This window comes from Cyprinus carpio, chromosome A18 (genome assembly GCF_018340385.1).
Source record: "Cyprinus carpio isolate SPL01 chromosome A18, ASM1834038v1, whole genome shotgun sequence".
Lineage (NCBI taxonomy): Eukaryota > Metazoa > Chordata > Actinopteri > Cypriniformes > Cyprinidae > Cyprinus > Cyprinus carpio.
The window spans coordinates 27,414,929-27,428,500 of NC_056589.1; the positions used below are offsets into that span (position 1 = coordinate 27,414,929).

Below are 13,572 nucleotides of genomic sequence, written 5' to 3' on the forward strand. Positions count from 1 at the left end.
TTGCCTAAATGGGTGAATCTCACTAATGCATGGCCAAATAATATTTCAGCTACAACCAAAAATATATATATATATATTTTACATAAAGAGGCCTATTTTAGGGAAATATTAAATTATGTTTTGCATAAAGAAAGTGTTTTATTTTAGGGAAATATTAAATTATGTTTTTTCCTGGAAACATCTACATTAAAATTGAAAATTAAAACACATCACATTCGCAATAAAGCCTTTTTAGTGCTTTGGCTTAGACTGGTAGTTGTAAAACAACCTGCAAAAGGCCTTAACAACTAAGATACTTAATGAAGTACCTGCGCCTAGATTATACCCGTAGTTCAGGCCCCCAGATACAGCCCAAAACAAAGTAGTATCACCTAAAATAAATAAAGAGGCTCTTTTGGTAAATAGAAATTAGGGGTTTGCATCATATTGATTTTAGGGTCCTCATAATTCCCCCCCTTAAAGAAAATTAATAAAATAAATCTTTTTTCTTAATGAAATATAATGAATTTTTTAGTTCTTTTTTTGATTAAATAAAAATATTTTTTTTTTTAGTGCTTTGGTCATATTTCATATCTATTATATTATATTATATTATATAGTTTTTATATTATATTATATTATATTATATCTGATATTATATTATAGTTATATTATTTATTTATATTTAGTATTTTATATTATATTATATTATATTATCAAGGCCCAGATCAGCCCAAAATCAAAGGAGAATATATAAAATCATATTTTTCATAAAGAAGATACATTTTATTTTAGGACCCAGGTCATATTTCAGAACAAACTTAAAATAATATGAAATTATATTTTGCATAAAGAAAATAAAGCCTGATTTTTTTTAAGGGCCATTTTAGCCCAAAATTAAAGAACAAATATGAAATGTAACTTTTTTAATGTAGCTTTTTTAATGCTGTTTAAGTATAGGGTTTTTATTTCTGAGGTAAATATTTCAGAACGAATTTATAGTTATATGTTTTATGTTGTATAGTTGTATTAAGTTTAGAGGCTTTATTTTTTAAATATTTGTGTAATATTTTTTCATGACAATTAAGCATATATTTAAGGAGAAAAAAAATCTAATTCACAGTATAATATATATATTTTTAATTATTAATATATATTAATATAATAATACTATTATTATAAACTAATGAATTTCCCTGTCTTGACACAAAACTTTTTGTCTGAAAATCAGAATTCAGTTCTGTTTTTAATAACACGTTTTAATTTGGGGTGCTGCAGGCATTTCTTTGACAGTAAGTGTCACTTTTTTTGTCTGAAAATCAGAATTTAGTTCTGTTTTTAATAATATCCTGATCAGCCTAGGCCGGCGATGATTAACGTTCCACTCCGGATACTTTCCTGAAAGTGACGCTCATTTCTGTTGGACCAGACACGGGCGAGGCAGCAGGTCTTTGACGTCCCTTACCAAGTTTTAATTTGGGATGCTGTTGGCTTTTTTTTGATAGTAGGTGTATGTTTCAAGGTTTTTTATTTTCTTTAATGGTTAATTTATTCTGTTATTCATTTGTTGTTTCAACGTTCCTGAGCTTCGGCTGGCTCCAATTCTGTTGGACCAGGACACGGGCGAGCAGGTCATGACGTCCGGCTGGGCTCACGGGATCAACGACAGAACCAAACAGAGAGGAGATATCGTGGTACTGATATTATAATATTATGTTCTGCTGCAGGGGGCGTTTTATATTTATTATTGCAGTCTTTTATGAAACCCTCTCACATTCTCCATCCCTTTTTTGCACGGCTCAGGCTTTGGTTACCATGACACCAGACCAGCGGCAGGAGTCGATCCGGATTTCCCACGTTCCTGTAATGGAGACGGAGGAGAGGATAAAGCCGTACACGCTGGAGGAATTCTCCTATGACTACTTCAGGTGAACAACCACACTTCTGTTGCCACAATGTCCCTACACCGTCTCAAATAACAACATAACGTCAATGAAGTCAATTAAATTAATAAATAAATAAACATAATTATATTCTGATTTATAGAAAAAAGTGCTGTCCAGACAGAGTTATATATATATATATAGGGTCACCATTAATGTCTCTAAATGTTTTTTGTTTTCATATTTTTTTTATTTATGTTAATAGATTTTATTGAATAAATTAAATAGATTTTTAAATATAATTAAATTCTGGTTTATAGAAAAAAAGTGTTGTGAGATTTATTGTGAAAATGAGATTTATTGTTATAAAAATTTGACAATTATAAAACATATGGTAATGGTCTTAAAGTGGGTTTTTTCTTTATACACAATGTAATTTTTGTATATTTTTTATAAAAAGTAAATTAAGTCTATTCTAAGGCACATGTCATATCTCTGCCTAAATTCAAGATAGAAAAGAATCTGTGAGTGTGTGTATATTTCTATATAATATCTTGATGTTTTAAGTAGTAAAAAAAGTAAATTAATTTATTCTAAATTAAATTCTGATTTATAGAATAAAAAGTATTGTGTCTAAAGTTATTCATGAATTTGTAATATATTATAAAATATGATTATTATTCTAAACATAGAATGACATTTATTCTTATGAAAAATAATGACACAAATATAGAACTTAATGATTTTAAAATGTTTTTTTTTTTCATAAAAAATAATTATTCTTCATTTAAAGAGAAATTAAATAGGCTTAATTTTCTTTATGCAAAATATAACTGAAGCCTATTAAATGCCAATTTTAAGACCCATGTCAGCCCAAAATAAAAGCCTGTTTTTGGACCAATGTCACGTAAGAAAGAAAAAAAAGAGTAAGAAATTTATATTTTGCTTTAATAAAATCTTAAAGCCTATTTTTAATATTATGCTTTTCAATAATAAAATAAATGTAAATTAATTTCAAATCTGGATTGTTGCTAGCAGTCTTTTTTATTTTTTATTTTATTTTATTTTATTTTATTTTATTTTATTTTATTTTATTTTATTTTATTTTATTTTATTTTATTTTATTTTATTTTATTTATTTTATTTTATTTTATTTTATTTTATTTTATTTTGTGGAATGTAAATTCCACCCTGTTCTTGGTCTTATTGTGCATGTTCTAAGGAAAATAATAATTGTCTTTACAAAGAAAATGTTGTAAGCAGTCACTTAATACACATAATTAACTCATGCAAATGCATATGTGTTTTGACCCTAATTGACCCATGACCCTCTTCACTCATCCAGGCCTCCTCCCAAACACACGCTCAGTAGAGTGATGATCACCAAGAACCGCGGGAAGGACAAACTGTGGTGCTGCACACGAGAACCCATCAAACAGGCCTTGCTGAAGAAGTGTGTGGGCCATGAGGAGCTGTCCCAGGAGGCCTGCATGGCTTTCATTGATATCCTTCAGACCTGGGATACATGGATGATGAATGCGTCCTTGTGACTGATTGTGAAGTGCTGAGTGAGCCATATAGCGATTTTATTTTCTGTTGATTTAGATTTTTAAAATAGCCTTTATTTTTTTATGCATTTTTCGTTGATTTTGGGTTGACCTGGGCCCTAAAATAGGCTTTTTTTTCATTATGCAAAACATCATTTAATAGTTTTTTATTTTTTTTTTTTTTGATCTGAAATATGATCTTGGCATTATAATAGGCTTTATTTTCTTTATGCAAAATATAATTTCAGATTTTTCTTCAATTATTGGCTGAAATATGACCTGGGCCCTAAAATAGGCATAATTTTTAGTATAAAATATAATTTAATTTATTTATTTTTTTATTTATTTTTTTTGACTTGGGGCTTAAAATAGGCATTATTTTCTTTATAATAATTTTACATATTTTAGATTTTGGGCTAAAATGTGACCTGGGCCATAAAATTGGCTTTTTTCTTTATGCAAAATATAATTCTTAAATTCTTAATTTTTAATTGAGATTTTAGTGTGAAATATAGCATAGGCCCTAAAATATTCTTTATTTTCTTTCACCAAAATATAATTTTGTATTTCTTCTTTTGATTTGATATTAAGTAACGTGATTTCATTTATTTTGAGTCTAAAATAGAAGTTCATGGATATTAATTTTTTCTGACTGTTCCTTGACCCACTGTCCTGCACCTATAATGAAATATATGGGCGATTATCCGTCCAAGCGGACGCGGTCTGTGAACGAGCTCACAGATCAGATCTTCGAGACTGCGCTGAAGGCAGAGCCTCTAAAAGATGAGATCTTCTGCCAGATCATCAAACAAATGACTGAAAACCATGTCAAGTACGTCTCTCCTTTACGTTTATAGCCAGATGCTGTGATTTCTGCCATTCAGAATTTTGGGTTGTAGGGTGAAATATTTTTACGATTATAAAAACTGTTTTCTGTTTAAATATATTGTAAAATGTAATTTATTAATGCGATCAAAACTGAATTTCCAGCATCATTACTCCAGTCTTCAGTGTCACATGATTCTTCAGAAATCATTCTAATATGCTGATTTGTCACAGTTTTGTTGAAACTGTTATATCATTTATTTTCTTTGGCAAATAGAAAGTTTTAAAGCTGCTGTGTGTGTTTGTGCAGGTACAGTGAGGAGAAGGGCTGGGAGTTGCTCTGGTTGTGTGCCGGTCTCTTTCCTCCCAGTAACGTCCTCTTACCTCACGTCCAGAGGTTTCTACAGTCGAAGAAACATCATCCGCTGGCGTCTGACTGCATGCAGAGACTGCAGAAAGCTTTACGGTGAAAACCCTCCCTCACCACACGCACATGCATTTAATGTATCAACAGCATATTTATATTGCAAAGATACCCCCATCTAAAGTAGAATATACCATGAAAGAGAACCTTTGCACAGACTTCTTAATATGCAGAAGATCTTTTAGTCCAATCTATGATTTTATTTTATTTTTCAATTTTTGACAGTTTAGAAAGGCTAGTGACTTACAGCTGTTTTCTTCCTTCATGTAACTCATTTATCCTGATCAGCTGGTGATATTTCACTGCCTTTGGGTGCTTTTGGAGAAGCAAAGACATCATAAATTTGCTGCAATTGTATTTTTCCGACTTGAATTTCATTTACAGTAAACCTAGCTATCTATACAAAATACAATTGTATTGTACAATTATGATAGAATGCATAATGATTTGATCTGCAATGGCTTCTTAAATAAACATACAAATTTAAAAATTGTTGCTCTAAGGATAGCATGGCTCTAGCAACACCAGGATCATGGAATGCATGAAATGATACAATGTATACCTCGAATACGATTGCAAGTTTGCCCCCCCACGTTTTTTATTAGTAAAGCATATGGAATGCATGAAATGATACAATGTATACCTCGAATACAATGCAAGTTGCTTTGATTAAAAGCATTTGCAAAAGCAAATGCAGATTTTATTTATTTAGTTTATTTTGAATTAAGAGATAATCTACAAAAGATCATCTTGCACCAAAGTGACTTTAACTCTTCTGATGTTGTAATTTCGACTCACCAGCTTGGGCTCGAATGCACCAGTGCTCCTGAAATGACTCTGTTTCTGAAGTGGAATGACTCATCTCTTCTGTCTGAGCCGCTGGATGCTCATAATTAAGCAGTTTGGTTTTGATGTCATGTCCTCTTTATCTCTCTGTGAATGTCACTCCATTCTGAGGTCTCAGTCAGGAGGACTCTTTAGTCGTATTGTTGTGAATATGAGTGCTCTTTGCAGTGTGTTACAGTATGAATGCCTCTTCACGGACACCGTATGCTTGCTTGTGTGCAGGAATGGTTCCCGCAAATATCCGCCGCACCTTGTGGAGGTGGAGGCTATTCAGCACAAGACCACACAGATCTTTCACAAAGTCTACTTCCCCGACGACACTGATGAGGTGAGACAGACCTGCGTCTGCTTATGACTCATCAAACATATGGAGAGCTTGTTTATTTGGACAGTAATGTGATTCAGAGGTGACACTGATATACTGAGCTTCAACAAAGACCTTTTTATGAAATAAAATGAAATTAAAGTAGGGTTCTAAGTATTAAAATAACAAACACTGAATAAACAAATAAAAAATATGTAACCCTGGAGCACAAAAGCAGTCTTAAGCAGTCGCTGGGGTATAATTATAGCAATAGCCAAAAATACATTGTATGGGTCAGAATTATTGATTTTTCTTTCATGCCAAAAATCATTAGGATATTAACTAAAGATCATGTTCCATGAAGATATTTTGTAAATTTCCTACCGTAAATATGTCAAAACTTAATTTTTGATTAGTAATTTGTATTGCTAAGAACTTCATTTGGACAACTTTAAAGGTGATTTTCTCAATATTTAGATTTTTTTGCACCCTCAGATTCCAGATTTTTACAGATGATGTATAAATATCAATTTTAAAAAATGGACACTTATGACTGGTTTTGTGGTCCAAGGTCACATATGTATACAAACTATATAGACATATTTTAAAAAATAATAATAAAAATGACAAAAACACAACAAAATAACTAAAACTATAACTAAAAAGTGAAAACATAAAATCTAATTCAAAATACTAACAGAAACTGTAATTGTGTATCAATGATACTGAAATAACATTGAATAAAGCTTCACATTTCTACTTTTAAATCCTACTTTTATATTCTCCTTGAATATTGAATTAAATTTATGTTAATAATAAAATTAGATTAATAAAAGTTAATTGAAAAAATATTTTTAATAATATTTCTAAGGCAGCATTTCTCATTTTCATTTAGGTTAACATAAAATACCAAAATAACCAGCACGAAATAAACTATAACAAATACGCAAAAAAAATAATGAATTAAAACAATAAAAAAATAATAATAAAAATGACAAAAAAAAACAGGAAAAAAAAAACTGAAAATGTAAAAATAAAATCTTAATTCAAAATATTACCAGAAGCTATAATAGTATCAGTGATGCTAGAATAGCGCTGTTTTAGTGTTTGTGATTTTATGATTTTTTTTGATTTACAAGATTATTATTTTTGATTTTTTTGGGATTGTTTGATATTGCTTTGTGTTTATTTCGGTGTGTTTCAGGCGTTTGAGGTGGAGTCCAGCACGAAGGCCAAAGACTTCTGTCTGAACATCTCCGGCAGACTGCTGCTCAAATCACCCGACGGCTTCAGTCTGTTTGTCAAGATCTCTGATAAGGTAAAAATCACACAGTGAGCCAGAGCATCGTCTTTGACAATCTAGCACATCTTTCTGGATCTTTAACTGGTCCTGAAACCAATCTTTCATGCCTAACCCAAGATAAACCATTAACTAAGTAGGTAATGGGGTTAGAATAATATGGGATTTCTATCGAGACATTTGTCTGTGTTTGTGTGTTGTAGGTGATAAGTGTACCTGAGGGTGATTTCTTCTTTGATTTTGTCCGCCATTTGACAGACTGGATCAAGAAAGCGAGACCTGCTAAAGATGGTACAGCTGTGAATTTTACTGCACATTTACTGTAGAGTTTACTCTATTCATCTCTCATGTACACTAACAAAACATTACCATGGATATTTTATTTTATTTTTATTTTTTTGACATTCTTTGGATGTCAGTACCATGATACACTAGTATTTGGTAAGGACTGGTAAGATTCTTTTGAAAGCAGACTCATGCTCATCAAGGCTGCATTTATTTTTTGATGGGGGGATTTTTTTTTTTATTATTATTTATTATATTTTTTTTTTTTCTTTATTTATTGGAAAATGTAATTTATTTATGTGATGCGCAGCTGTATTTTCAGCATTATTACTTCAGTCTTCAGTGTCACATAATCTTCAGAAATCATTCTAATATGCTGATTTGCTGCTCAATAAACATTTCGGATTACATTTCTTTCTTGAAAACAGTTGTGCTGCTTAATATCTTTGTGGAAACTGATGCATTTTATTTTTCAGGATTTTTTATTTTATTTTAAATAGTATGTTTATTTAAAAAAACAACATTTGTTTAAAATAGAAACCCTTAGTAACATTATAAATGTCTTTACTTTTGATCAATTTAATGCATCCTTGCTGAATAAAAGTATTAATAAATAAAGCTGAATTTTAATTTAATTTAATTTAATTTAATTTAATTTAATTTAATTTAATTTAATTTAATTTAATTTAATTTAATTTTTATTTTATTTTATTTTATTTTATTTTATTGATGTTCAGGTATAGTGCCATCATTGACCTACCAGGTGTTTTTCATGAAGAAGTTGTGGACGACCACCGTTCCAGGCAAAGACTCCTTCGCAGACTCCATCTTCCATTATTATCAGGTGAGCTGACATAAACATCTATATAGTACATCATGAAACTATGAAAGAACCATGGTTAAAACCCTGTACTGTGTCAAATAGAGCATATCACATATTCATAATCTACATGTATGTGTAGGAACTTCCCAAGTATCTGCGTGGATATCATAAATGCTCCAGAGAAGAGGTTTTCCAGCTCGGCGCTCTGATCTACCGGGTCAAATTCGAGGATGACAAATCCCACTTTCCCAGCATTCCCAAGATGCTGAAGGAGCTGATTCCTCAGGACCTGATTCGCCAGCTCTCGCCCGACGACTGGAAAAGGGTTTGTGTCACACTTACAGTGATCTCAGCTGTGTGTGTCCTTCACATACTGACCTTTTCAGAACATATCATCTTTATGATCTGCAGTCGATCGTGGCGTACTTCAACCGACATCCTGGGAAGTCAAGGGAGGAAGCCAAGCTGATGTTTCTGAAGATCATTTTCAAATGGCCCACGTTTGGCTCAGCCTTTTTTGAAGTGAAGGTACTGTCACTGTGCTATGAGAGTTCTTAGAGCTCATTTTCATTGAGCGATCTGTCTTGTTGAATAATTTCTTTTTCCATTGATCCCAATGCAGCAAACCACGGAGACACACTTCCCTGAGATCCTGTTGATAGCCATCAATAAATATGGAGTCAGTCTGATCGACCCCAAGAACAAGGTGAGTTTTCTTACTTTTTCTTGCTTTTTACTAAAGTTTCATCATGCAACGACCATATTTTCCATTTTTCATCATCTGAAATGTACTGCAATTAATGTCAAGCACACAAACACATGCATTCGTTTCAGTAGTTTTAGTTTCACTAGTTTTAATACATTTTATCAAATAAATGTATTTATGCTTGGTGTTTATAGTACATGTTGTTTAATGAATGCCATTATAATTTAGTTTTTTTAATACTATTTCTAATTTTTGATTCTTGTTCCGTTTTGAATAGTTAAATTTAAAGGATTTGTTGCGAAGTGAGGGAAATTAAAATACATGGTTATAGTGTTTTGTTTTATTGTTGCATATTTTACATTCTTTCTGAATAGTTTTTTTTTTAAATATTTTAAATTAGTTATTTATTTTGTTTTTAATTTTAAAGTTTTAGTAATTTTTGTTCTTATTATTTATTTATTAATTTATTTTTAATTATTTTAAAATATAAACGAAAATGAGAAATGTTGCTTTGGCAACTATAGCTGAAATAAATAAAGAAAATAGGAACAAATCATAATGCATTGCAGTCAAACTCAGTGTAATTTTATTTGTATCATATAGTATGTAATAATATTTTGAATTAATATTTAGCTTTTATTACTATATTTTCCGTATTAATTTTAGGTAAATGTTTATTTTAATTTTTATAAAGTGTTTAATTTTTATATATATATACTGTATATATATATATTTCAGGCAATGTTTATTTAAAGCATGTTTTATTATTTTAGTTTTAATGAACTGTAATAGCCCTGTTCTGAATATACTAATACAATGTTACTTATACATCGACTGAACTTGTGTTTTTTCTCAGCAATGAAATATTGATCCCAGCGTGCAGTGATGTTTGTGTTTTCTGTGTTTTCTCTGTTCTCGATCCGCAGGATATTTTAACCACGTATCCCTTCACTAAGATCTCCAACTGGAGCAGCGGGAACACGTACTTCCACATCACTATCGGCAACCTGGTTCAGGGCAGCAAGCTTCTGTGCGAGACGTCACTGGTGAGAGAAAAACTAACTTTCCTCAGGTTTATAGGAATGGCCATTTGTGCATTTACTTCCCTTGTTTGCTCATAACAGGGCTACAAGATGGACGACCTGTTGACGTCCTACATCAGCCAGATGCTGACCACCATGAGCAAGCAGCGCAATTCACGCGGCCACAGCAAGTGAACGTTTGATTGGCGTGAGGCGGCGGAGCTGGTGCGTCTGCTGCGGCCTATTGGACGGCCGTGCAGCTGGGGGCGGGCCTTCGCGTCCCAGCTGTGGCGAATGAGCCGCACCCCCTCTGCCAGCTCCCAGGGCTCCGTGCGTCCTGATGAAGACTCTTCATCTGCCTCCAGTGAGGATGACTACCTCTGAGCAAAGCTCCTGTCTCCTGTTGAGAAATGGCATGTGAAGAGCCGGATTCATGTGTCTTTTGTTGGATGTTTTGCTCTGTTTTAATGCACAATTTAGGTACCATTTACTAAGTTTTGTAAAATGCAGCCTCGTCGATTATGGACTGGAATGGCTTTGCTACATGCATCCTGAAGCATTATTTATGTGGTAATCTCTGTAAAAGGGCTAAGAAAAATACTTGCATGAGTTTTTAACGGCAGCAAAGTTTAAAATGTTAGTTTGTGTTCCATTTGAGATGTCTGTGATTTTAAATTTATTTGATTCACTTTTTAAAATGTTACACTGAAGGCCTTAATTTTTTTTTTTTTTTTTTGAAGACTAGTAACTGTTTTACATGCATCTTAAGGGACGATAAGTCTTCATCAGAACAGATTTGGAGAAATGTACATTCACGTGCTCACCAATGAAAGTGAATGGGTGCCGTCAGAATGACAGTCCAAACAGCTAATAAAAACATCACAAAATGTAATTTTTTGGGTGAACTAGTCCTATAAAATTGTTACATGAGCAACGTTCATCTCTTGATCTGCCACTATAACCTCATTTCCATGAGTCCTGAGTCTATTAAATACAAGTGTATTTTGTAAATGAAAGGAGAAAAAAAGAAAAATGCATGGACTTATTTAAAAAAAAAAAAGAAATGTAGCTACATAAACATATACATAAAGATGAACCATAGAAACCCATCAATAACATGTTTAGGTCATATTTCTCCCTGAGGAAAAATTATTTTTGCATAGAGGAAAATGAAAGCTGAAAGCCTGTTTTAGAAGTCACATTTTTGTAGCATTCATGCATTACGGAAGTATTTGTTGCACTGCATTTAATGTGCGATTTAAAAACATTAGAATGAATTTAAATATTATAGCGTTGGGAATTTAATGAGAACCAATAATTTAATTTGAGAATTGAGATTCACATTATTAAAGTACAATTAATCTTTTTTTATTATTATTATTATTTTTTTTTGTTATTGCTTTTTGAAATGATTTTGGGGGTGAAATGTGACCTTGACATGTTTTATCCAGTAGTTGATAAATAGATATGCTAGAATAAAACTCTAGATGTCCTTAAAGTTTTGAAAGACTGTTGATGCTTGCAGTTGGAGCAGTATGTTTGATCTCTTTTTATTAATTTATGGCCTTTATGTGCACCAAATATGTACTTCAACACAATTATTTGACTTACTGTACCATCAGAAACTAACCTGAACTCTTGTGTTTTGTGTGCGAGTTCATTTAAGAACAAAGTTCTGACTACTGTTATTTAGCCACTCTTTTATGCAAAGGCACCATATTAGTTATAAAATTTTATATAAAATGTTCCTGTAAAAAGTGTAACATTACACCAATGAAAATTAAATGTTCAACACTTATTTTTGTGATGTGATACTGTCATTGCAACATCAAATCTTTTGTGATGATACATACTGAGGCATATATTGAGTCTGCTAAAATATTTTTATTTAGGCTATTAGAGATGTTGATATAGAGTAACAAAAAAAGACAACAAAAAAACTTTTATCAGAATATCATCAGTTTACAATCATATTTACAGACATGTTACATTAAGACAGATTAAGTAATAGAAATCACTCTAGGCATTGCATTTTATACAGGCGGGAATGTTTCAGCATCCCGTGGTAAGAGAAACATCTGGAGCAAAAAACATGTATGCAAGCCAGAGTGTGACCGTTGAACATGCAAACGAAGACCTTTAAGCGCATCACATTAATCAGAAACCTTGCATTATCAGAGGATGATTAAAGCGAGCACTTTAGGTTTCATGTCAGCAACTCCAGCAATCTAAATCTTTCAAATCCGGATTGTCTGTTTGGCTTGTTATTGTCTTCCTGATTGTAAATGTTTATCAATTTTATCACATCATGCAATGGATCTGATATCTTTAATATTTCCAAAACACTCTAGATTCAATCCAGTGATGGATTTCATTCTTACCATGCGTCAGACTGCAGTAATCAGGCAAATTCAGTCTTTAATGATAAAAACGAACTTCACAGAAGCAACCGAAACTGGATGATGGATTCATCTAATGCCACCAATTCTGAAAATAATTGGTCAAATACATTTGATATTTTTAAACAAAATATCACTAACATAACATTTTCAATGAATTACCATGTAAATACCATGGTACATGAATTTCATGGTACTAGCACAGTATCAAAAGTATTTCACCCTAGAATAGGAAATATATTTATTGTTATTAATATATATATGTTAATAGTATTATATTGTTTGGTATCACTTTACAATAAGGTTCCATTTGTTAACATTAGTTAAACTAACAATGAAAAACACTAATACATTATTCAAATCAAAAGTTGTATCTATTAATGTTATTTTATGGACCTGAGCTGACATGGACTAACAATGAACAGCTGTATTTTACGAACGTTAACAAAGATTAATAAATACTGCAACAAATGTATTGCTCATTGTTAATGTTAGATGATGCATTAAATATAGTTAACAAATGGAAACTTATTGTAAAGTTACCTGAGATTTTATTTGATATCATTCTTTAATGTTTTAAGCACATTTTCCCACAAAATATCATTAATGTAAAAATTGCATTTATTTATTTATTTTAAGTGGAACTTTTAAGGTAATGTGTGCATACTGTGTGTGTGTGTATATTATATATATATATATATCTATATCTATATCTATATCTATATCTATATATATACACACACACACACACACACACACACACACACACTACTATGTCTGGACACATTATAGTAATGCAAATTTGGGGGGAAATGTGCTAAATTCTCAAAACAGTGTAGTTGTTTCATACTTCTGTTTTATTTACTTTTTTTACTTTTAGTTTTGATTTTATGGATTTAGATTTTGTTTTTCACCATTTAACAGACATATGTTCCTCCTTAGATCCAAAATAAGTGTCAATTTGTTGAAACTGAGATTTATACATCATCTGAATGCTGAATAAATAATCTTTGCATTGATGTATGGTTTGTTAGGAGGACAATATTTGATCGAGATACAACTACAGTATTTGAAAATCTGGAGTCTGAGGGAGCAAAAAAATCAAAATACTGAGAAATTCACCTTTAAAGTTGTTCAGATGAAGTTCTTAGCAATACATATTACTAATCAAAAATTTTTATATATTTATGGTAGGAAATTTTCAAAATATCTTCATGGAACATGATCTT

The 13,572-nt window shown here is 31.5% G+C and overlaps 1 protein-coding gene across 1 annotated transcript in view; it reads left to right on the top strand.

Annotated features, from left to right (window-relative positions):
• LOC109074446 (unconventional myosin-VIIa-like) overlaps positions 1-10,571 on the top strand; it is a 51,768-nt gene extending 41,197 nt beyond the window's left edge. Inside the window, 14 exon segments of the mRNA XM_042775838.1 lie at positions 1,566-1,673; positions 1,783-1,907; positions 3,208-3,365; positions 4,088-4,241; positions 4,545-4,700; positions 5,727-5,832; positions 7,013-7,126; positions 7,312-7,399; positions 8,131-8,237; positions 8,356-8,541; positions 8,628-8,744; positions 8,839-8,922; positions 9,849-9,968; positions 10,047-10,571. Coding sequence (XP_042631772.1) covers positions 1,566-1,673; positions 1,783-1,907; positions 3,208-3,365; positions 4,088-4,241; positions 4,545-4,700; positions 5,727-5,832; positions 7,013-7,126; positions 7,312-7,399; positions 8,131-8,237; positions 8,356-8,541; positions 8,628-8,744; positions 8,839-8,922; positions 9,849-9,968; positions 10,047-10,139 — 1,716 coding nt within the window. The 3' untranslated portion in view covers positions 10,140-10,571.
• The last annotated feature ends 3,001 nt before the right edge of the window (positions 10,572-13,572 follow it).